This window comes from Echiichthys vipera (genome assembly GCF_963691815.1).
Source record: "Echiichthys vipera genome assembly, chromosome: 4".
NCBI lineage: Eukaryota > Metazoa > Chordata > Actinopteri > Perciformes > Trachinidae > Echiichthys > Echiichthys vipera.
The window spans coordinates 27497281-27522585 of NC_139829.1; the positions used below are offsets into that span (position 1 = coordinate 27497281).

General features: G+C 41.1%; 2 protein-coding genes across 4 annotated transcripts in view; one reads left to right on the forward strand and one right to left on the reverse strand.

The window, feature by feature from the left end:
* Positions 1–4046: 4046 nt before the first annotated feature.
* Positions 4047–13280, forward strand: piwil1 (piwi-like RNA-mediated gene silencing 1; the record flags this gene model as incomplete). Of its 3 annotated transcripts, none has more annotated exons than XM_083912015.1 (20): positions 4047–4119; positions 4716–4793; positions 5076–5204; positions 5318–5532; positions 5835–5956; positions 6149–6229; positions 7484–7681; positions 7812–7920; positions 8198–8324; positions 8598–8715; positions 9546–9660; positions 9767–9954; positions 10313–10385; positions 10579–10779; positions 11639–11742; positions 11920–11990; positions 12100–12253; positions 12543–12668; positions 12761–12908; positions 13164–13280. In XM_083912015.1, 20 exons carry the CDS (start codon positions 4047–4049, stop codon positions 13278–13280), a joined length of 2547 nt encoding a protein of 848 aa, XP_083768141.1. The 3 variants fall into 3 exon arrangements, with proteins under 3 accessions (XP_083768141.1, XP_083768139.1, XP_083768140.1); XM_083912013.1 differs by having other exon boundaries at positions 4047–4115; positions 4691–4793; XM_083912014.1 differs by having other exon boundaries at positions 4047–4115; positions 4697–4793.
* A 3650-nt stretch (positions 13281–16930) lies between these two features.
* Positions 16931–25305, reverse strand: part of rimbp2b (RIMS binding protein 2b) — a gene marked incomplete at both ends in the record, with an annotated part of 83366 nt that continues 74991 nt past the window's right edge. Inside the window, 9 exons of the mRNA XM_083913006.1 lie at positions 16931–17128; positions 19645–19779; positions 21093–21164; positions 21677–21703; positions 22547–22650; positions 22898–22960; positions 23102–23270; positions 23516–23697; positions 25050–25175. Coding sequence (XP_083769132.1) covers positions 16931–17128; positions 19645–19779; positions 21093–21164; positions 21677–21703; positions 22547–22650; positions 22898–22960; positions 23102–23270; positions 23516–23697; positions 25050–25175 — 1076 coding nt within the window. The remainder of the gene's footprint in view (positions 17129–19644; positions 19780–21092; positions 21165–21676; positions 21704–22546; positions 22651–22897; positions 22961–23101; positions 23271–23515; positions 23698–25049; positions 25176–25305) is intronic.

Consider the following 25305-nt stretch of genomic DNA (forward strand, 5'->3'; position numbering starts at 1 on the left):
CTTGGTTTGACTGTGTGTGTGTGTGTGTGTGTGTGTGTGTGTGTGTGTGTGTGTGTGAGAGAGAGATGCAGTGCCTGTGTCTTTGAACACACTGATGCAGAGCAGATTAGGTTCCATGGCAGGCAAGCGAATAATCTAATTTTCCTAACCCTCTTACTGATATCATGGCACGGTAGATCCTTATTATTCAGAATCCCCTCTTGTTTTGGTTTTGCAATCAGGAGTTCAAGCTTAATGGGACCACTCTGATTTCCGTCAAATGAAAGCTTTGATCCTGTTTTGTTTTTAACATTTGACACAGGAAGGGAGAGTGAATGAATGCTATGAATATGATACAAATTCTACTTATTAATACAGAAACAAATTCCCGACAGAGATGGTGGTTGGGGCTGACATCCTTGGATGTGATGGTGATAATAATATGAAAATGAAGGGTGTAAATTTTGTGAAAGTGCAGTCAGTTTGATATACTAACTGTGTTGCATGTTTCTTTTCATCAGCGTTGGGCCGTAGTATCGCACAGAGCATGATTAGCGTAAGCGTGGAATCCACACCGCTGGGAGCTGCAGGGCAAGCTTGAAGCCTGAAGCGCATTCATCAACGTGTCTGGCAGGGTGCACCTTTCTCAGCCCCACACTGCTCAGCTTGCAACACACAACCTGGACATGCTTTCCTCTTTTTCATTCATTCTTACTTCTTTTTGTATGTCGTTTGAAGAGATAGTGTGTTTTTTTTAAAACTAAAAATATCAAAGCTTCTACAGAACTGGACCGCCTGTGGCAGGCTCACATTGTTCAGCATTTGTCAACATGATATCATGTCTGTGTCTAATGTTAAATCGCAACTGTACACTGTGTCTTATGTGGCTCTCAGTGTGACTTTTTACCCCACATCAATCAGGCTTGATGACACTGATGTCCCTGCCTAAATCTTCCAGCGGGTAAACAGTGACTGAAGCAGAGTCCTCTCAGACTGGTCGCTGAGGTCTCAATCTGTAATCACTCTCAGATCTCAGACATGAAAGACTTGCGTATATCTTCCTAAAAATGCCCTCTGAGGTGGCAAGTTCGGTTTCAAATGGGAGAATGTGGAGAAGAGAGTAAAAGTTTGGGAAAAAAATAAAAGCCTCTTAAAAAGAGTGCATGTATGAGTTTGTTTGTTGTTGTTTTTTTACTTTGTGAAAGCATTAACAATTACAATTCAGAATTATTCATTTTGCATGAATAGTCGGGCGACTCTGGCTCAGTGGGTAGAGCGAGTCGGCCAATGTCCGAAGGGTCGATCCCCGCCCTGCCCTACTTGTGTCATGGTCGTTGTGTCCTTGGGCAGGACACTTCACCCAACTTGCCTCATGTGAATGTGTATGACTGCTGTATGTCTGAGGAGGTGGTCGGAGGGGCCGTAGGTGCTGATTGGCTGCCACGCCTTCGTCAGTCTGCCCCTACTACGTAGTTTACCACCACCATGTATGTCTGTGTGAATGAATGGAACCTGGACTCTGTAAAGCGCCTTGAGCACCGAGAAAAGACGCTATATAAATCTAAGCCTAAATAATAATAATAATAATGATGATGGTCATAAGTTAAACTTGACCGGAAAGGGAATGACCATGCTCTACACAAGGCTTTCTTAGTATTGGAGAGAGCCTTGATGTCTTAATTAACACTACACAAGTGTCTCAGTTTTTCATAAATACTACAGTCAATCAATGTTGGTCTGTGAGTTAACACTTAATACAGCCATCCTTTAATTCATACCCTCAGCCTGAATCCATTGAAGCCTTACTTACAGGCCCCCAATCTGCAATTTATTCAGCACTACATAAACAGTACAAGGTTGAATCAACCTTCCCTTAGTTTACCCATTAAGTGTTTAAACAAACACTTTGATTATGTAAATATACCATATTATAATAGAGCTTGTCTTATAATGCTCACATAAGTTATACAGTATAAATGCTGGAGGTCAAAGTGACACGTTGAGTTAATATTACCGTGGTTCGCACAGAGCTGTGGCCTCTATCAGAGCTCTGAGTTTCTTTAGGGACTGTTGGTAAAGCTCTGCTGACATCTAGTGGTCACAGCTGAGATCACACTGTTACAAATGTCACACACACAACTGCACCAGGTTAAATGGATCATTGCGCTTAAAAAGATAGTCCCTAGGCTTTTCTACTAGATTATTGAGTAACCCGTCAATAACGTGTATATAAGGTTCATATTGCACAACTGCACTTATAAAAGACACGTGTGTCCTATATAAAGGGCACAAGCGTTTGATGAAGGTAACATAAATCTGTACAAGCGTATTAATTCTCTCAGTGAAGAGGCGTATAAGTAAATTGCCCTCTCCGTCGTGGATGCACCTGACGGGAAACTTTGTTGCTTGAAATAGCGAGTTGCACTTAAGAAATCTTTCTCCAGAAGTGAGTATGCCTAAGATTGTATCAACATTGATAGCGACAACAAATTGTATGCATTAATCTGACTTATTCACTTAGTTTATCGTTATTGCGAAGCGAAATTATGCCACTTTGAGCCTGCAAGTTCATAGCCATGACGCCTGTTAACTACCTTAAGCTAGCTTTGATTGAAAACCAGTCCGCCAACACAGGGGCACTGTAACTCTAACCCTAATACTGAGTTTAACGATTTAACGAACATGCTCAACCCTTAAATTTAACATTAGTGTGGAGTCCTGCAAAAGGAAAATAGCGTTTTTTATTTGGCGGTAACCTTTGTTAGCATGCTAACTTAGGCTAGCCTCAGCTGGTTGAGCACATGGTCGTCGGGCCGCACGTGTAGTTCGTTAGCGGCCGGAAGACCAAAATATGCACTATGCAACTAAATTAAATTTATATATTTTTAATAATATGTATCATTCTATTGATGGCGAGGTCATTGATTGTCGAACAATTTGCCACAGTAACTAAATAACTTCAATCGTAATAATAAAATGTTTTTTTTTAGGTTTTCAGCTCCGAAGTTAAGATACCAGGGGCCTCGTTTATTAAACTGTGCCAAAATCCTTCCCTAAACATTGCGTTCCCACAAAAACATGAATGTGCTGCGTAATAAGAGAGATTTATAAAACTGTGCAGGCACATTTGCAAGCACTATTTCCGAGAAATTCCCACCTGCCGTGAATTGTGCAGGATTATCTCCACCCAGTATCATCCCACTCCTCCTCCCACTATCCTCCATAAATGTCATATGTTAAATAGCTCATGAATATGGACGTTACATTGACTGACGTGAGGAAAATGGCACAGAAGGAAGAACCAGAAAGGAGGAAATGGAGGCGCTTTACGGAGGTTGAGCGCCGCAATATGGTGTTTAGAGGCGTTTCAAATAAACATAAACAGAGCGAGTGGCAACATGTAACAGCAGCTGTGAATCAAGTTAACCCCACCGTTATTATTTGTAAGGAGCATATTCATATATAAAATATCAAGGGGTAAAAATGGGAATAATATGGCAGGTCTCAATGTGTTTATATGTATGAAGTGAGGAAAGAAATAAAGGATGATATTTGAGAGCATTATTTGAGACACTTGAGATCAACTAGTTTCTACTTCAGCAGGGAAAGGAGATGAATATGATCATTTTCTCAATTTATAAAATGATTATCTAACGAAATTTACCTTTTCAAGTCATAATTGTTGGTCATAACTTTGCACAAAACCTTTTCACATCTTCGGCCAACGTATGCAGTTATAAAATTCAATTCAACCCATTATTAAAACATGTAGACTTGATAATGAATTCAAACTGCATCTTAACTGTGCCAACAGTAAAGTCCTATATTAGTACAGCCTATCAAGAACTACAACTGGATTTACTCACGGGTGATAGTAGGGAAACCCACGATTCACCGCAAATCATTTTTCTATAAATACCAACGTTTGCCACCACACATTTCTGCCTGTCTACGCGCATAAAGCTTTATAAATGATGATGTTAGGGTTTTCAGAAAGCATATTCTCTAACCTTACATACTGTTTATTCACCAATCCTAGAGTATTGTTTGTTTGAGAGGGTTTGAAAATGACTGGAAGGGCACGAGCTCGATCTCGAGGCAGAGCACGTGGTCAAGACACTGCAGCACCTGGAGCAGTAAGTGCAGTCTGTAATAACACTCTCACCTGAGTCATTGCATACATTTTTATATCCCCTTGATACACGTGACATGGCAATATTTAGGGCCATGTTCAAGTCCAGTTTGTTGTTTTTATTAAATATCACACTTTCAAAAAGCATGCCTGAGTAATTCCAGTGGTAACCGTGTAGTTGTGTAGATGTTTTTTGGCCTATTATTTACAATTTCTGTTACCACAGGAACTGAAGGTAACAAAATGTTGGTTCTCAGCTATGAAACATATGTTCCCAATATTGATAATGATCTAGAGATCTTACTATTCCCATTGGAGGTATCTTTTATATCTATTATAGGAAAAGTAAAACTGTATAGTGTTTTCCTTAAAACAAGGTTTTGTTCGTATCTCAATGGATGCCTTAATTCTGATTGCTGAAGGCTTGACCAGTACAGGAAATACAAGGAAGGGCACGCCACTTTATTTGAAATTGTTGTGAATGGACAATTTAAATTTGCCATATTGAACTTTGTTGTTTAAACTGCGTCCTTGCTAGTACACATTAAAAAATGTATTGGTGTTCTTCACTTCTGGAAGAGCCAGGCTCGTGAGCCTGCAACAGCGGCTCCTGGACCCGCAGAGGGAGAGCTGGTCGGTAGAGGGCGGCAGAAAGGCGTTCCAGGACCCTATTCTGCAGAAGGTACAGTCACTTGGAAGAATTGACAGAAAATGTAGATGAACTGTTGAGAGATAGGATAGTTAAAAGTATTTAGTCAGTCGAGAGAGAAATGGGACCCCAACACAGAGAGAGAGAAAGCCTTGATTTTCTGCTCAGGATGCCATTTCTCCACTATATCTTCACATGGAAAATATTTGTTTGCTGCTATATTAATTGTTAATAGTGAGTACAGTTCCTTTTTAAGTCAGAGTTCTGCATTAAAATATACATAAAGTGGTGATGGTCTCGATTTGTTTTCATTAGCCGTTCTACAGATTTCCGGCGGCTTTCAGCAGGTGAAGCTGGGAGAAAGAGGTGGACGCCACCGGGATTTTCATGATGCAGGGGTTAATACCAGACAGGCTATGGAGCATGTTAAGGACTCAAAGTCTGGTCAGTCATCATTTGAAATGAACATACACTACACATGCAGCAAATGTACATTTTACAACTGGTGGAGAGGATTATATATCACTCCCTAAAATTGTGTGTGGTTACTTCCCCAGGAACATCTGGTGCTTCCATTCAGTTGACAGCAAACTTCTTTCGGATCGTGTCCCGCCCTCGGTGGGTGCTGTATCAGTACCATGTGGACTTCAAACCACCAGTGGAGGCTCGTCGCCTGAGATCTGCCCTCCTCTTTCATCACGAGGAAGTACTTGGCTCAGCGCGAAGCTTTGATGGAGCTCTGCTTTTCTTACCTCAAAGATTGCCCAGCAAGGTAATCTGATCAAATATGTAGACTGACGCACAATTATTAGGAATAAAGGATTAAAGAAAGAAAAGAAAAACATGGCTAATCAGTCACATGTTGGATGGTTATCAGTGTTTTGTAATTGTTTATCCACAAGTAGAATAGCCTGCACCATACTAGACCAAACTAACTCTGGTCAATCATTAGGGCCCCATGCTGTCACATGCAAACCTGATATTTCTTCATTATGAGATCCTGCATATTTTCAAATCACCAATTATCGTGTTGTGTTCAGGCTGAGAACGTTAACTTGTTTACTTTGTGTTTAGGAAACTGTGCTCCACAGCGAGACGAGGAACGGAGAAAAGATTCAGATAACTGTCACCCTGACAAATGAACTGCCACCCACATCGCCAGTGTGCATTCAGTTTTACAACATCCTATTCAGAAGGTAAATGTTCCAGTTCTCAGGTCTTAAGTAATGCCCAACTGAAATATGTAATGCATCTGCCAAATTCAATGAAACATCCTCCAATAATTGATTTTGATCACAAAAGCTTAGATATTAATACAATTCACCAGGGCATCTTTGGATCTTTGTAAACTCCTTACATCTCATTAATGGATTATTTAATTTTGTCAGGATCCTGAGAATTCTCGACATGCAGCAGATAGGACGCAACTACTACAACCCCAAGGATCCACTCAACATCCCACAGCACAGGTATAGTCACTTATCTCACTATTGTCTTTTTTGTACAGCTCTCACGCACAAAGTATATAAGAGTAATTATTGTGTATTTTTGAGATGTCATCCTCCATGAGTGTCTAGAATAAGGTTCTGCCTCACTGATAAGAAAACTAATGGCAGGGGTATATGTCAACACAAGCAAACCAAACATTTTAAATGACATGCCATTTTCTCACTTCATATAGCATTATTTTAAATACGCACTCTGCATTAGTTATCCATAACCCGGTATGGGCAGAGTAGATTCACTCTTATTCAACCTGGCCTTAATAAAAGTTTATCCTCATTTGTGTCTAACATTCCTGTAACGAAGGGTCAGTAATTACAGGCTGCTTGCTTTCATTTATAGAGACAGTTGATCAATCTCCTGTACTTCAATGCAATACAAACATTTTGTGTGTGGTTCTGAAAGCTTAAACAATGCAAGGTAGCTATAAATAATGACTCACTCATAATAAATGCAATAGCATTCAATGAAAAGTATTCTAGTCACAGCGGACTATTATAATCTAGGAGTTCACTTGAAACTTAAATAGACATAAATTACAAACCATGTCAGATGTTAAAGCATTGACACAACAGTCAGATGTTGGGTGCCATCTGCATCATTAAATCCCACGTTTCCACTTGAATACACTAAAACTAGAATTACGACAGTGTATCCATAAGGGAAGAACATACATTTCTGTGGCTGCAGACACAGGAATGCAAATGGTGGTCACTGAAAGTAGCACATTAAACTTGAACAGACAAAACTAAAACTATCATGCTGCAGCTACCTGGATTCAATAAACTGGAAAGACTCAGATTCTGCAACTTGGCATGCTGCTGTCTTGCTCAGAACAATGCATTTACTAATAGTATTCACAAATGTATATCGCAGTATATTTAGACAATGCTGTGTTTTATGATAAAAACATAAAGCACATATTTCCACTGTGGGAGGTTTAATTAACTTAAGTCTTTTTTAAATGTTTAGGCTACTGTGTAAAAGTCTGTAAACCTGATGATTTTCTAGAAAATGGGATATGAGAATTATTTCTAAGGATTTATTTTTGAGGAATTGTCCTGGTGTTTAAAGGCTAAACGATTGTTTAAGTAGACATTTTTTAACCCAGTGAGACGCTGTAGCAGAGTTCAGTTAATGGGGAAATCCTCACTGATGGAAACTACTTTTGTTTTATTAGATTTGAGATGAAAGATGGTGAGCATTTCGTTCTGTCTTAGGCTGACCATCTGGCCAGGCTACACCACGGCCATTATGCAGTACGAGTCATCCATTATGCTGTGTACTGACGTGAGCCACAAGGTGCTGCGCAGTGAGACGGTCCTTGACCTCATGGCCAACCTGAGGCAGAAGTGTGGGAATCAACGGTTCCCTGATATCTGCGCCAAGGAGCTGATTGGACTCATAGTCCTCACCAAGTAGGATCCACATTTCACACACAAACAAATATTTGGATTCATATGTAGCAGTCCTGCGTCGCTTACTACTGGGCTTGGAAGGGAAGTTTATCAAATATTTCCCTTTATCTCACTGCCTCAATTTGTTTAGGTACAACAACAAGACCTACAGGATTGATGATATTGCATGGGATCATACTCCCAACAACACATTCACAAAGGGAGACAAAGACATTTCCTTCAAGAACTACTACAAGAATGTATGTGTCATGAACTCAAGTATTGGTCGAACTTTCCTGATATTAACTTTCCTTGCTTCAACAGATGCACACAAATATAATGCATGTTATATTCAACTCTTATTGGCACATACTCACTTTGAAGGGATTGGGATTGAGCACATTAAAGAAAGAAATGTGGAAATAACTCCAATGTTTATGGGGATTCTAGTGACATTTTAGGCTAAATGTAGTAAGTGATACGGCTAAATGTTAACCTTTATTCAGGGACTCAAATATTCCTACTTCCTGTTCTAAGCAATATAACCTGGACATCGTCGATGGGAACCAGGTGCTGCTGGTCAGCCATGTGAAGAGGATGGGTCCCTCTGGAGGTCCTCCTCCAGGCCCCGCCATGCTCATCCCAGAGCTGTGCTACCTTACAGGTTATTACGATCTCATTGTCAAGTGTGTGTGTGACTTTTTTCAGGCTTAACACGTGTTGCTTCACCTATAATAATGGGATCAGATGTACTGTATGTTTATAAGGAGGTAATGTTTTCTGAAACCAGGCATAATGTTCTGATCACAAGACTACAGCGTAAAAGACTCCAAAGTCCGTGTGTGGTTATTGGTTTCAGCAGGGAGGTCATACATGGTAAACTATAGCCATTAAGAGGATTTTTCTTAACTTTAAATGAAAACTCATTGTTTGACAGGCTTGACTGACAAGATGCGAGCTGACTTCCACATGATGAAGGACTTGGACAGCCACACCAAATTGTCTCCAGAGCAGAGGGAGGCACGCCTCAACAGATTTGTCTCCAAAATACAGACGTAGGTGTCTTTTCTGATTTTCATAGTCACAAATGCTGCAAGCACACATTTTAATAAACAGATTTTAAAATCCTAATTATTCCTTATTGGCACCTGGTTGACAGTAGAGAAGCTGTAAACCTTGCAAGTGTAATTTGTGAAAGGTCAACATCGACCCCGTCACAAGTACTTTTCCCTGCCTTTCAACCTCTTCTGCCTCTTCTTTTAAAGGGGTGGGGGATGTTCAGGGGCAGATGAAAGGTCAACAGTAAATGTGTTTTCATGTTATTTGTACATAACTAGGTGAATCATACGGGCCACCTTAAATCAGGGCGCACTGTATCAGCTGATCACCGGCGATCAAAGCCCTTTCAGAGTGGTATGTCACCTCTGGAGTCTTATAAATGCCTCCTTTTGTAATGGAAACACGCCGAGTGAGAGGGCGTGCCCTGCAACTTTCTGTGCAGCCAGATTTTACCCCAATGGAAACGCACCTATAGAGTTACTGTCTTTTTTTTTTTTTTTTAAGTTAGTGATTTTTATATTAATCTAAACTGTTACCCAAAAAGATTGTCCTTAGGTTGGGCGGTATACTTTTACAGGCGTGAGTACTGCAGGCTACACCACGGCTAAAACAAGTACTATTCAAAGACACCTGCAGCATCACCACAGCTCTCGTCTCGTGGACTCAATATTGTGGGTCGTCTCATCTAGTGAGCTGAGGGTCTTGTCACACTCCTAGTAATTGGTCTGTTCATATTCACAGAAGTTAAGATACCAAGTTTTTCTGTCAACATCTTCAGGCATTATAATCCCAGGCACTGATTTAAATCCTAAACATTATTTCACAGGGATGCTGATGCACAGGGGGAGCTGGATAAGTGGGGACTCAACTTTGATAAGCAACTCCTAAGTCTGACTGGCAGAGTCCTTCCAGCTGAGAGGATTTTCCAGGGTCCCAAATCGGTATAGTAAGCTTGTTGTTGCATAAATTTTGTTTCTTGAATTAATTAAATGGATTTATTCATATGATCGGAATTGAGAGATTAACATGATCATTTGTGTCACATAGTATGAGTACAACCCCTGGATGGCTGACTGGGTCAAAGAGATGCGTGGGGTGCCTCTGATCAACGCTCCTCCCCTGAGTAACTGGCTCATGTTTTTTACCCGTCGTAACCGCAACGAAGCAGATTCTCTCCTGCAGACCCTCCACAAAGTCTCAGGTCCACTCGGTATCCGCATACAGAGATCAGTTATGTGAGTTCTAGCATACGGCGTCTACAGTTTTTTCAATTGTATTTCGAGGTGTGCAAATATCAGAAAAATGTAACTTTCATGACGGTAGGATTTATTACAGGACTGTTGTATTAAACTGCATAAGTTTAACCTAGGCATACATAATAAACGGCGACTGAGTGCAAAACCTTGTGACACTTGTCTCAGGTACTTAGAATATGTTAATGTAATTAGTCTGAATTTAGTAATTTAAGGTCTATATTTTGAAGTATTCGTTAACCTTATTGTGGCCTACCTAAGCAAAATTATGTTCTTGGGTTAAGTTGTTACGTTGTTATAGTAATGTCATTTATTTATTGCAACCTGTCGTTTTTTTCAGGATCGAATTTGAGGATCATCAGGAGTCTCTCCTCAGGGCCCTGCAGCAGAATGTTGGACCCCAAGTGCAGATGGTTAGTGACTGGATATATATAATGCAGAAACACCTTCATAAATTTGACTTTTGCGTATTATTTAATCAGTGCTTTAACATTTCCTGTGATCCATTGATGAACTTCATTGTTTGCATTGTGTGTGTTGATTTTAAGGCATAGAGATGTGCAGTGTCAACAAAACAGTATGACACCATCCAGTTGTTTCTGTTAGGTGGTGGTGGTCCTCCCCAGCAACAGGAAGGACAAGTACGACAGTGTCAAGAAGTACCTTTGTGTGGACTGCCCCACTCCCAGCCAGTGTGTGCTTTCCCGTACCCTCGGCAAGCCTCAGGCACTCATGACTGTGGCTACCAAGATCGCTCTGCAAATGGCTTGCAAGATGGGAGGAGAGCTCTGGAGTGTGGAAATCCCTGTAAGTTGTGTACACACTAATTATTTTAATCAGAACATTGAAGAAATTTAAAGATAAGGTGCGTTTTTGGAAAACACGATTAAGGTAGTAGAGGATTAAGCTGAGAGAGTTGAAACAACTTTTTTACTTTTTTGTCTGTTCTTAAAACGTTTTCTGTCCACATGGACTGGATCAAGATATATCTGCGTCCGAAAACCAGTGAAACCGGCTTAAAACGTTGTATTACACATGCCAGGCCTAGATGTGGTGCTGTAACTGCCTGCCGACTACATCGTTAACAAAGTATGCGGTTTCATCCTCCCAGATGAAAAATCTTCCCACTCTGGGACCCGGTTAAAAGAGAGACCATTTTAAGCTAATGTTAACTGCTTGTTGGTTTCTGGTCGCGCTAACAAGCTAACGTTAGTAATGTGTGTTTGTCTACTTTGAACTGCTTCTCAGTGCTAAATTAAGTTTTCACACACTCAGCAAGTTGACATAATGTAAACAATAAATTACCATAACTCTCAAAGGATACATGTCATCTTTTCATTGCTGTTAAGACCAGAGTCCTGAAGATGTCAGCAACAGGTTCGAAGATGCTGGCACCTGCGGTGGCATGCACATGTATGCTGTTTTTGAGACATCTGGTGACCAGCGATCAGATTTTACGGCTATAGTCCTACCATTACTTACTACCATTGGAAAATACAAACTTGTTCTGTATCAGCAGATTATCTGTCATTGATTGATCAGCGTTTCTCCCTGTCGTGTGTTGATGAACTTCACCAACGACCTATCAGATCCGCAGTGGCTCCCTACACTCGCCATTGCAGAGCTGGAATACTGTACTGCTAACTTGTCCCACTTCATTGCACAGCTCAAACAGCTGATGATTGTGGGCATTGACTGCTACCATGACAGCACTGCTGGGAAAAGGTCCATTGGAGCCCTGGTGGCCAGCCTCAACCAGAGCATGAGCAGGTTAGCTTCTACAACACTTTCTTTTCATATGGTACCTTGGTCTGCAGCCTGAATGAGGTTGTACTTAACATCTGCACAGGTCTACTTCATAGTAGTAGTTTTGGCTACCTCCCAGTCTTTGATTTAGTGCCATGGATCGACCATGCTTTTAGTGACATTTCTAATTCCTTTGTCTAGGTGGTTCTCAAAGTGTGTGCTGCAGCACAAAGGCCAGGAAATCATGGATGGACTGAAGATGGCCTTAAGTGGTAGGTAGATCTCCAAAATTCTACAAATGTCTGTTTTACTTAAATACACATGTGAATTGTCTATCACCAATCCTGGAATACCTGTCATAACTTTGTATTTGTTTTCCAGCTGCACTGAAGAACTATCTGAAATTCAACAACTGCCTGCCTTCTCGCATCATTGTGTACCGAGATGGAGTGGGAGACGGCCAGCTGCACAGTGTAGTCAACTATGAGGTTTCACAGATCATTGACTCAATCAAGTCCATGGGCCACGACTATATGTGAGTTTTCATGTCCAAAGTATTCGTCTTTAGTAGCCCTAGAAACAAGCTGTTGCCCATAGAAGCTGCTGTTTGTTGAATCTTCAGTGCGCTGACAACATACACTTCCATGTCCTTGGATTTGTGAATTACATTTAGAACAGCAGGTTCTGAAACAATTTATACTTATAGCCCTATTTTTTTACTTTACGTTTGATCTTAGAGTTCACACACCAAAAGAACTTCAACAAAGCTCATTATACTGTACATTGTCAGTTTTTGATGGAGCCTCTTTATCTGCTCATTACAGGCCAAAGCTGAGTGTGGTGGTGGTGAAGAAGCGCATCAGCAGCAGGTTTTTCGCCCACATCAATGGCAAGGTGTCCAACCCTCCCCCAGGCACCATTATTGACTCAGAGGTCACCCGTCCAGAGTGGTATGGATTTTTTTGTTTTGTGTGTGCGTTTTTAGTCATTTGTCCATTTATTTAGTTATAGATGTTAACTGCTGCAACCCTTTTCTTGCAAGGTATGACTTCTTCATCGTGAGCCAGGCTATCCGCACTGGGAGCGTCTCCCCAACCCACTACAATGTTGTGTACGACACCAGTGGACTGAAACCTGATCACATGCAGCGGCTTACCTACAAGCTTTGCCACATGTACTACAACTGGCAGGTAGGCTGGCTTTCATCCTGAATGGCTGTACTTGGCTGTAATTTCGAGTACAACTGGAACTTAACTGCAATTGCACTGAAAATATCTTCTAGTACAGGACTGGGCATTTGTCATAGTTGGGAACAACTAGTTATAGAAATTCTATTTAAGAATAGCTGATCAGAGCTAACATCACGTAATCCAATGAAGCAGCAGTAAAGGTCAAAGAGTGCTTTAAGAAATGAAACGCCTTGTTTATTTTCTTCTGTGCTTTAGGGGATCATCCGAGTGCCCGCTCCCTGCCAGTACGCCCACAAGTTGGCCTTTCTTGTGGGTCAAAGCATCCACAGGGAGCCTAATGTCAAACTAGACGACCTCCTCTTCTACCTGTAAGGATAAAAAGAGGAGCAAGGCACACTCACTGTCCATTCATATCGTGCCCCGTGCTTAGGTTGATTGTCCCCTCCCTCTTCCCCCTTGGCCCAGGCCCGCTTGTACTCACATTAGCCTACTTGAAATGATCCGAGGTTTGGCGTATTGCTTATACGTCATCACCCCTCACAGACTTAGTTTTGTCAGTTTTTCCAAATCTGCAGTTAACACTCCACCCATACATCAGACCACCACGAACCCTTTGGCGACATGCGCACACTCGTGCCCGTACATGTGCATCCATGCTTTATAAAAGCCCACCTCTCTGAACTGTGCCGTGCCTGTGCACGGTACAGTTGTACTCACACTGGTCAAAATAACTAGACTTTAGCCATAAAGGGCGCACTCACACTGTCCTTCCGCACCGGGCCAAAACAGGTTTTTCGGCTAAAGCCTAGTGTGTTTGACCAGTGTGAGTGCAACCGCTCCGCGCATAGCTGCGGCCAGCTGGCCATTCACAGCCTGTCTGAGAGAGGTGGGCTTTTGTAGAGCGCGTTTGCACATGTACGAGCACGAGGCCTACGACGGTTCTGACGTAATTTATGTGCGCCTGTTCGGACATAGAAAATAGGACGGACCATGCGCGGACATTTAACAACAACAACAATGGCGGCAAAAGGTTCACGTTGGTGTGATGCGGAGGTGGAGTGTTTACTGCAGATTTGGTCGAATGATAATATTAAACAGTCGACAAGACTCTCAAAAACTCTGCGGTCTATGGAAAGATTTGTAAACAAAGCAACGCATTGCGATGACGTCATCAATGCGTGTGACGTGTTACGACGTGATGGCGTATGGACAGCAAGAAGCATTTGCGCGAGGCCCAGGCAGTGTGAGTAGAAATGGGCTGGCCAGAGGGGGGAGAGGGAGGGGGGGACAAGTACCCTGAAGGCCGGGGCACGATATGAAGGGACAGTGTGTGCGCCCTGAGTCACTTTGTGCCATATGTAAACTTTTGTTACAAAAGTTCTCTTCAGTTTGAAGTAATATAAGTAGAGTTTTGCCAAAGCTACAAGTTTGTTTGCATTTCTAGTGTCAGGTAGCCCTGTGTATTGATTTACGCGGTTCAAGAGGTCTAATGATGCAATTGAGGTCAAAGCTAGCATGTGCTAAAATCATCAGTGATGCACTTTGTCTACTGTTGGAATTACATTTGAAGTTTGTAAAGTAGCTGATGTTAAATGTCACAAGTAGCTTGATCTGAGGTAATCCAAGCCGGTCCTGATATGAGGAATATTTCATTATTGTATTCATGTGTAACTTAATTACCAAAATAAGTTGATGTTGGCTTTTTTCTTTTGAGTAAGGAAATATCCAGGCAACGCTTTTATTTCACAGGGGACACTAAAATGTTCTGTTTTTACTTGTTTACTATAAAAGTATTTTTTTGTAATTAGCAACCTATATGTTGACCTATATAAACATTACAATGTTACAAATGATTAATAAACATCTGTTGGCTCTGGCATGCTGTTTTGTTTAAATGAAATCACACATGCAGAAATACAAAATATCAAATTTATTTAGATTATTTTCTTTTTTTAGAAAAGATTGCACATGCACACCCACACAATAATTTGTAACCACCAATATAGGCTGATAATTCTTATCATAAAGCTAGCACACAATTGCAGACTTTTAAACAATATGGTCTTCAAGACACCATGGGGAAAGCTTGCACTGTTTGATTATAAAGTTAAATGTACAAAAAAGGCAGTTTGAAAATCAAGTATAAACATTTAAAAACAATTTTACAAATGGACAAAGTACAAAAAGAGCAACAGTCACTCAAAATGAATCAAAGCAATGCCTGAACACATGGTCCATACATAGGAAAAGATGTACGTCAGTTTACCACAGGTGAACATGGCTGTCCGGCCGAGAATTGTACAGAAAGTATTACAGAATGTTTTGCATACATTCTTTTTTGGCAGTTTCAGTTAAACTCGTGTGTAGAAAAAATAGGCTAGATTTTCTTTTCTTTTTAAATACATGAGGATGAAATGGAAAAACAGAATTGTGTGTGGAAATAAGGATGGACTGTTTCATTTCACGCACAAAGACGAGACATCTGCACAATCCTTTTGGGCAGCTTTGAAAATACATTGGCTTTCATCTCATCATACATTCACTACTCTACATGAAGGTGTAGATAGATATAGATATATATATATATAGAGAGAGAGAGAGATACAGTACTTGTATCCTGCACCAGCCTAAGTCGGGACACTGAACAGGCATCGATGACAGATTGGCTTGAATAAACATTTCAGATCTAATAGATTTTGGAGTAGTGCAGAGGTAGCCTTGTGTCTCACTGTGAACTACTGTGAAAACAGTCAAACGTTTAGTCTTCTGGTGAAGCCCAAGTTTTGCATGAATCAAATGCAATACAGTAACATGACTTTATTTGCTAATGCTATATCACAGATTCACTACTTATATTTGTTCTTTGATCTGTCATGTCATAGTTTCCTTTGTAGAGTGACATTTTAAATCAGATGTGCATCAGTGGGACATCTAAAACAGTGAACTTAAAAATTATAAGTCCCTTCATTCACTCATTAGCCCCAGAAATTAGTACGCAAAGGTAATTTTTGCCCTTTAAATCTTTTTCATTATCTATTTTCTAAGATTCAAAATCTTTTTAGGGGCTTCATTATAGATAATTGACATTGTCAATATAGGAGTCTTGGACGGTTATATGTAAGCTCCGGTCCTATGGAAATCACGACAGTCACACAATACCCTGCACGTCACAAGTCAGGTTGAACATCTGCAAAAAGATTGTATGAAGTACCAACATAAGTGAATAGTAGGCATGGAACTGCACGCGCTACTGGGCAAAAGTACTAACCATTGTGCGATTATAAGGCAAATACATGGAGGTTGGGTCTTCTAGGCATTTCCATCAGGCTGATTTCAATGCAGAGACCCTGTAGTAGGAACAGTATGTGCTTCTTTTATTAGGAGTCTGATGTGTTTGTTGGGGGGGCACTTGCCTCTATCACAGTTGTTGAGGTGGGGCAGAAGAGTAGGAGTTAACTCTGACACACCGCATTAAAGTCCTGCTTTCTCCAGATTCCATATTGGGCCCTGAAGTAAAGCATGCCTCTCCGAACCCCTCATACAATTCCTGTGACTGGCTACTTATAACGAGCTCAAGTGGAGGCTCTTCAAGTCCATCTTTCTTCTGATTTAATAAATGGACTTCAAGGTTTACTTGATCCCTCTGTTAAAAACAAACGTCTGATTTCTGTACACAGAGACACTGTTCAGACTCATAATGTGGTGTATTAAGCCCCATCAGACTTGATCAGGTGCAACACGAAGAATGCCCCGGGCCCTGTCTCTGTCTACAGCAGAACACAGATTTGGAGGTAAGATGCTCAATACTACGTCGGCTGACGCCATAAGGTTTCAGGATCAGAATGTGAGATGTTATTGAAAATATGTAGTGGATGCTGTTAACAAAATACAAATATTCTAGTATACAACAAATGTACAAGAATAAAGTATTTGCCAAGCTCACAAATACCACCTGTCTACTGTTGTTTTTTTGTTTTTTTAAACTACCAGAAAGTAAATGACTCCCCAAGTATGTCAAGAAATTATTTTACAGCGCCAAGTCTTTGCAATAGTGTCTTCCCTTTGGAGAGCAGTCCCTTTTTCTTTTTGGAGGAGTACATGTCCAGTGGGGCCCTGATGGGACTGCCAGGCCCCACGGTGGCAGGGCCAGAGCCAGGGATGTGTGGACGCACTGTGGGAGAGCCTGCTCTTCTGGGCGGACCCGATTTTTCCAATGGAACCTAATGGGAGACCCGTAAGGGACAGTTGAGGGTGTTAAAAATACCAGCCGTCTCCCACACCTCAGTCACTACTCCCCTCCTGCTCTTAAGTCCTTTCTGTCTCAGCAGGGAAACCATAGTTCTGAAGTCTACCTTCCTGGATGTTGTCCTGTGCACTCAGGTATAGATACACACTCCCTCCCTCCACCCTGCCTCCCCCTCCCCCTCCCTCTGCCAGGTCAAAACAGTGTTTCTTATGAAGCTGCCTGAAGTACACTACAACAACACAGAATTTATGCATGACATTGACTAACTTCCACATAAATGTAAGGTCACAACATTTCCCAACAATGAATATCAAGGGCAGGGCAGTTTTCCTCTCACATAAACAGATACGTTTGCATTTCGGGACAAGTGGGACATATTTCACATTCACTTTCCTTCCCCCTTAAATATAGATATTTAATGAGACAACTGGGTTACAGAGAACTACTAGTCACTATTCCATTTCTGTAATCATGAGCTAAAAGGCTCCTTTGAATTGCACTTTGGGAAGACAGATGGTCATAGATTCCATTTATATGAGGCTATATTTATATATACAATATGCGTTTTTAAACACTTAAATATAGTAAAATAATTCTGCATCTTTTAGTATTTTATTATACTTTAAAGTGAGACCAACTTTTGACGGAACAAATAAAACATTCGGCCACTTACGAATGAAAAGTCAAATTATTCAGAAGACAGAAAACGAAACATTGGTCAAACTCAGTACACTCTGATTTTGGTGCTACAGCCTTACGTGGTCTGCTGTGACCTGGAGCTAATGGTGGCTAATGGTAGCAAAGGTTACGTAAATATTGCTGTGTCAGCGTTCTAACTCTTATCACTTGTGCTGTGTGTAAATACAAGTGTCATTTGTAGCTTCTGCTCAGCAAAAGTTCCAGTCTCACTTTAAATCAACTATTTGGCAATTAATTGATCTAGGTTAACACAATTGGTACTTAAAAAACCCAAATGCTAACTGATTTGATTTGAAAAAAATGGAGTGTTTTTATATATCAAATTAATTTCACATTATTCTTTGCATACAGGTAAAAGGGTCCCACATTTGGCTAGAGCAAAAAGCCAAATTGCATTAGAACTGCAAAACCAAATGAAAGATTTGTATGCTTTTCTTTGGGTTTTTGCATAGAATTGAGTTTTCTTGATTTCTTACTAGGATGCAGCACGTCATACTTCACTGACAGTACTCTTAATGGTAGTACCATTCATTTCAATGATAATTGAGGGAAAGTGTATAACAATGGCCTTTTAGCTTACCATGAGTTACAGCAGGGGACTTATTGAAGGAGACGGACATTGTCATGTACAACACTCAGAGAAACAACTGAAGATACCATACTTCTTGTCTAATGCATTGGCTGGGGTTACTATCTCCTACCAACAAACAGGATAGTGTTTTGTGGAATCAAAGGAATCCTAAAACAACCTAAAGGCATAGCAGCACTAAAGGAATGTCATATAAAGTACACTGTACATGTTGCATACCAGAAGCTAAGGGTACCCATGTCATCTGCATTAGACGAGGGGAGCGTAATCTTGGTATCCTCAGTTGCTCACTTACGTGACGGAAACAGAGCCTTTAAGGTGTGAAATGAACACTCTTCTTCTGTTTTGCCAAGCGGGTGAGGAAAAGAAATAAAAAAAGTATATATGGTGATGGCATTTCAATAGTTTGCACTGTGACAATGGCAAATTAGAACACAAGGAAAGAAATATCTGATGACACCTATTCATATTTCAACAATTGCATTATTTGTTAAACACAAAAATAACATCACATTTACATTTAGTAAATAATTACTTCTGAAATGATTCTCTAATGGCAACATAGGCTAAGTGACCTTTTGCGTGCTACTTTACAAGAAAGCAATATACAAAACAAGGCGTTCAGGAGCAGATACAAAAGTTGTACTACACTAGACTTATCTTTATATAAAAATGTTCAGGACTTCATGCATCTGGACTATAGAACATGCTGAGCTACACACTACATAGTTCATCTTTCAGTACAACAAAACTATTTACTCTATTAGAAATTATTTGAGATCAAACATAGAATATATTCATAAAGCATCTGTTAGAATGCTAAATATGCATGTGCAAAAAGTGTTAACTGCTGTTTTTCAAGACATGACAGAACAAGTAAAAAGTCAATTTTACTCTCATTGAGAATGCTTTATGAATACAATAGATCCATGTATTATACAATGCACAACTTCCCCCCTTTCACAGCAGTAAACATGAAAAATAAAAGTACCTCTGTCAAGAATTAGTCTTAAAGTTTTATTTTTTCCATAGATCTTAGACATCTATTTATTTACAGTGTAATGCTCCAAAGTCAGAAATCCCATTGTACTTCAATGAGACACACACACACACACACGCACAGACACGTTACTAAAGGGGATAGAGGGAACTGAAAAGAGTAAATGGGTGACAGAGGGCTAGTACTGCGAAGGAGCGTGTACCCTTTTGGTCTTTATCCGTGCAGGAGTGTCCTGGGGGTATCGAGATGGTGAGTCAGTGAGAAAAACCTCTACGTCATCAGGCACTTCTTCTAGAAAGTTGGAAGGAACGAGTCCCTTGTGTCCGTTGAGCTCGCCCTGAGGAGGACACAAGCACAGTTTATACCTCTGCTGTGTTTAAATGTTACCCTGTTAAACAGTTTCTATCCATAAACCACTTTATAGTTGCCAAAGTCCTCAGATTCAGCAAGACATTAGTTTGTTTGTCTTTTTAACAATGAACCATATTCTTTCTTATAGGGAAAATGAGTCCCCTTTTATGTGGATGTCCAATCAGTGTCACACAGACAGGCACACACCTACTGAAGGCCCATCTTGCACTACACACAGATAGAAAGCCGCCCAACCTAAACCAAACAACTGCTCTGACCTCAGACAGCCAAGGAGCCCTAGAGGGTTTTTTTGGTTGTTTTTTTTTCCAGGACAAAGGTGAGACTACTGTCATTGTTCATATTAACCATGCAATCTTGAAAGCTATATGAAGGCCTTATTTGGTTATTTCTAATCTTGTACTGGCATTGTTTTGTCCTCAAGTAGTGCTTCAGGGGATGAGGAACCTTCAGAGTTGTGATGGCATTAGCAGCAAGCACTTCATTGTTTAACCTGTAAGTCTTGACCCTCCTCGATCAAGCTCATTAAATACTTCTGCATAAATCATCACTTCTCCTCGACCTTTCTCCTCTCCAAGTTCATCAGAGCTAAGATTTTCCACAACACTGGCATTCTAAAAATACAATCAAAATGTTGAGGAAATAAAGATCTCACCCCTATAAAACAAGTCACATTAAAAGATAAATGATTAACAGGATTAATTTAAAAATAATTCTGATTAATTCTGAGTGAACTGTTCTTTCTTGTTGTTTTACATTTGGTTTATGTAAAACTGGACAGTATTTACAGTGAGTTTTTTAAAGCGCACTAATCAAACACGGTTTTAACGCTAAAACAGTAAAACTTACCATTGGGAATTTTACCGTGGTTAAGCATTAAATCGGTAACCGTTTCATCCCCAGTGCACAAAGCATTGAAGCAAATGTATTGCTTCTATGAACTACATTTACCATAAAAACTGACTGGATACCACATAAAAGGTGGCCCATTTTATACCCTTTAAGCATTTGCTCGTCTTTTGTGCAGGGAGAATTTCATGCGTACCCACTTCCTCGTAGTGCTTAAACTAAAGTTTTGTCAATGCAGAAAATGACTGTTTTTACTTGTCTGACCTCGAATGCCCAACATGAACCCTCCCCGTATACAACTCTATAAGTAAGTATACACTGATGTGTCTTTATGTAAAATTGTACCTACTGTAATACACCTGCATTGTGCTCTAAATGGTCAGGGGGAAAAACAGAAATAGATGCATGGAAATGGAAATGTTTAAGACTCACATAGTAAAAGCCATCTTCATCTATTTCACCAAAAACTGTGATGACATCACCGGCACAGAAAGTCAATTCAGCCTGTCAAAGAAGAGACAGCCTTGAGATACATTTGTTTTACTTTTCTTGTTGTTAACAGCAGTACGTGTGCAGAAGACTTTCCAAAACATCAAATGTACTAGGGTTCAATGTGTTTGAAATGCTGTGCTTCCTTCCCCAAATCAAGGTGATGCATCTTAAACACAAGTGTCAATTCAGTCTCGGCAGAGGGACTGTTGCAACTGTAAATGCATCAAATGTTGGAACTTTGAAGACAGGATTGCAACACACTAGGCACATCTGTCCTATGGGATTTCTTGAGAACACACAAACCAAACATAGCTTATTATGTAGGAGACAGCTCGACACAAAAGACCAAAACGAGGAGGGGAGATGCTGGCTCAGGCAATGCATGAGGGGCTGTATTCATGACTACCAGGGACAGTGGGCTGTGGCCCGTCATCTTAAGCCCACCTCCTCGTTTGCACTCCAACAAACGGGGGAGGAAACACACACAGAGCAGACAATACCGTACCCTCCTCACCCTCACTCACCTCCTCATTCAGTCTGTTGCCCTCATACTGTGTCGGTGGCAGTGCCAATAGAAAGGTGAGAGTAAGTGAACGGGGGGGAAGTGGGGCAAAAAAAAAAACAGCATGGGAAAGTAATTCAATCCTATATCTTACACAGTGCTAGCTGTTACTCCTCATTCAACCTCACCTGTGTCCATAATGTCCTGACTCACAGTTACAGGAATAGTTGAGCATCATCTTGCCAAAAGTTAGATTTGAAGCTACAGCTAGGAAATGGCCAGCTTAGCTTGACATAAAGACTGGATGCAGGCAGAAAGAGCTAGTCTGGGTTTGTCTGTAGGTAACATCTGCCTACCTGCACCTCTAAAGCTCTCTAATCAACATGTTTTCTCTCTTTTTATCCGTACAACAACTGAAGGGTAAAAAAAAAAAGAGGGACTATTTCTTGGCTGGAGACAAGTCTTGTCTCCTACAGTCTATGCTATCTGTCTGTAACCCCCTTAAAACTACGACCTCTCGTTTTTGGATTTTGCTTGGTAGGCAGATGTATTCAAACTTTTGACAGAGCCATGCTAGCTGCTTCCTCTTGCTTCCAGTCTTTCAAGCTGTCAAGCTAACCGTCCTCTGGCCTTAGCTTCATATTCAACGGGCAGTGGTATCAATCTTCCCATCTAGCTTGGCAACACAGTGAATAAGCCTGTTTCCCAAAATGTCTAACTATTCCTTTAAATTCTAAATTGACTAAACAAAACATTAAACATCCTCATCTTTGTGCATGTGCACCAGATATTATTTTGTGCTTTGGCAGCTTTTATGCATTTGTTAACACGATGGTGTTGACAGAGACTGGTCAAGACAAAGTGAATAGCTGGAGACACAGGAGGACAGTACCTCTACATCAACGTTAGGGGAGCTCTCTCTGGGGTCATAGTCATACAGCGCCACCATTCTCCGTGTTGACATCGGATGTTGACGGCCACTTCGCCTGTTCCTCTCTATGGAGAGGAAAAGTGATAGAAAAGACATTAACCAGTGGGAATATTGTCAAAAACTTCACTGAAGGATGTGATGACCAGTGATGATACATGATATCCCTACACTCATAGTTATTGAAAGATTAGTGACAGCAAATAAAGTGGAAATGAGATAAAAGCAGTTCACAGATGAGTAGCGTGATAGTGAATAGTGAAAAAGCAGCAAAGATGCAGCAGAGAGCAGAAGAGCATCTCCCTGGACACAGACCTCTCTTGGACTTTCTCGACCTGCGATTTATTGAGCGGCCATCTTTGAAACGGTCACAGTTCACTTTACAGGAAAGCAGAAAAAACATAATTAAGTGGGAAGAGTATAGTAAAGGAAAAAGTGAAATACAGTCAGTAGAGCATTAAGTTGGAAAGAAGGACACAGAGGACATAAGTGCAAAGTTTAACACAAAGAATGTCTCACCTAACTTCTCCACAGGAGTGTTGAGTGGCAGAAAGCCCTGTTTGAGGAGCTGACCCATCATTCGGTCATCCTCTGTTTGGATCTCAGAGACCATGTTACAAGGGATCAGACCCACTCGGTCTCGGACCTCTGCCCTGTAGAAGCCATCTGTGTCTTTGTTCCCAAAGACCTAAAGGAACAACCAAGTGTCAGGGGGAGGAACACAGATACCATAAAACCTGTATTACTATTTTCTAAATGTAATTCTAAAGGCATTAGCTAAGACAACATTGAAGTGAAGGGGCTTTAAAGAAATAAAAGACAGATAAAAAAAATCTAGCATCCTTTTCCTAATTATTTAATTATTATTATTTGGTTAGGTATGAAACAAATCCATCTGTAGATATTAGTAGTGTCTAAGAATCAAGCCTCCACCTTGATGATCTGGCCCTCTTTGAATGGCAGCTCCTCATCAGCAGCATCGGGGTTGGGAGACATGGACATGGGGTCATAGTCAAACAGAGCCACAAACACACGGGTCATCTCCTCCGGCTCTGATTCCTCATAGTAATCCGGGGAACGCCGTCCCCGCCCGTGTCTGCGCCCGCCATAGCCGTCTGAAAACATAGAGGAGGCCTCTGCTGCTACTACCAGCCTTATACAGCCACGCTGGCTGTAGAGGCAATGAGAGCAGAAGATGTCTCTTTGTTAGAGCTGACAGGGGAGAGGGCGATGAGATGCATGTGTGAAAAAAGAGCCAGAGATCGAATGGGATAACTATGTTTTTAGTTTGAATCTCGTTCACTTCAAAAACGATTCTCCTGTTGTGTTTACACACTAAAAGCAAAATGATGCTTTCACAACAAAAAGGCTTGGTACAATTGTAGCAAATCGGGGTTCTTTGTTCACACATCTCTGCCTGCTGGCGTGACAGTCTCTAAACATCACAGTGGTAGCACAGTACAACACAGCACAGACAGGAAACACATGTCAAGCAGTTTTTACGGTGCAAAGGGAAACTGAATGACTGTGCACACCAGGAGGACACAAGTAACACTGCACTATTGTTCATTGCTGTTTCACTGCCTTATCTCACAGAGGCTGGTTAACATGCATGCTTTCCTGGTCGTGATGAGGAGAGCATTCCTATATCAAATGCAGGTGTACAGTCATGCTTTGAGGCCACATCTGGAAACAATGGGCAGCGAAAAAGGGCAAAGAAGGAACGTTCCCAAAGGAGATAACACATCAATGGCTCCAGCAGTTTCTGGCAACGCAGATATCAGTGAGGGGGGAATGGATGAACCTGATATCAGTTCCCCATGCTTCTCATGGATCACCATGTTAAATGTTTCAATGGCAGATTGTAAGTCTGAGTGATGACTCAGATATTGCAACCAATACTAACTAAGCGGCTGAAATATGATTTTTCAAAGATGTTAAATGTGCTTCAATGGTGTAAGACGTGTTTGATTTCGACAGCAGCAGAGTTGATGGATGTGCAACCGAGTGATAGCAACAACACAGTCTTTCCTTCTCACTGTATTGTAAACTGGTCATGCAAAATTAAAGCAAACGGGCTGCTGGCTCAAAAAGGCGGGAGGAGAAGGAAAAAAGGAGGTGGAGGAGAAGTTTGGGAAGAGGAGGGCGGGTTAAGTTGCGGCGGGGTGGGAGAGTAGCCTGGATATGGAGGGTGGATGGGAAGAGTAGGAGTGAGTAGGGGTTTCTTGGGATTGAAGGTGTAGGAGTACATACAGGGAAGGGATTTTCATTCTCCAAAAACAGGAAAAGTGGCCAGTCTTGACTTCCCCCGTCAGCTTTATTCAGCTAAGCTAAGCTAAAGTATACAAAGCAACTAATTGTCCAGCACAGAACAAAGACCACCAAATCACTGCATGTGTTCAAGAACGATTCTTGGCCTTTTCTGGCATTGTCAAGGTGATTTGTACTTGTCAGCTGCACCACATACCATATTGATCCTCTGAGGACATAGATCGCCATTTCCTGCGCCGAGCTACACTGCCATAGTAAACATCCTCCTTGACGGGTGAGAGGTTCCCCTCACTCCCCTCACTGTTACTGTCCATGGTGATCTCTACAGAAGACACCAATCACAACGTTACGGTCAGAGATCCCCCGCACACACACACTGCTCTACCCCATGGCCCATTCACTCATGCTGAGACTGTAGGATGATGAGGTTGCCCTGAGGTGGGGGGTGTACA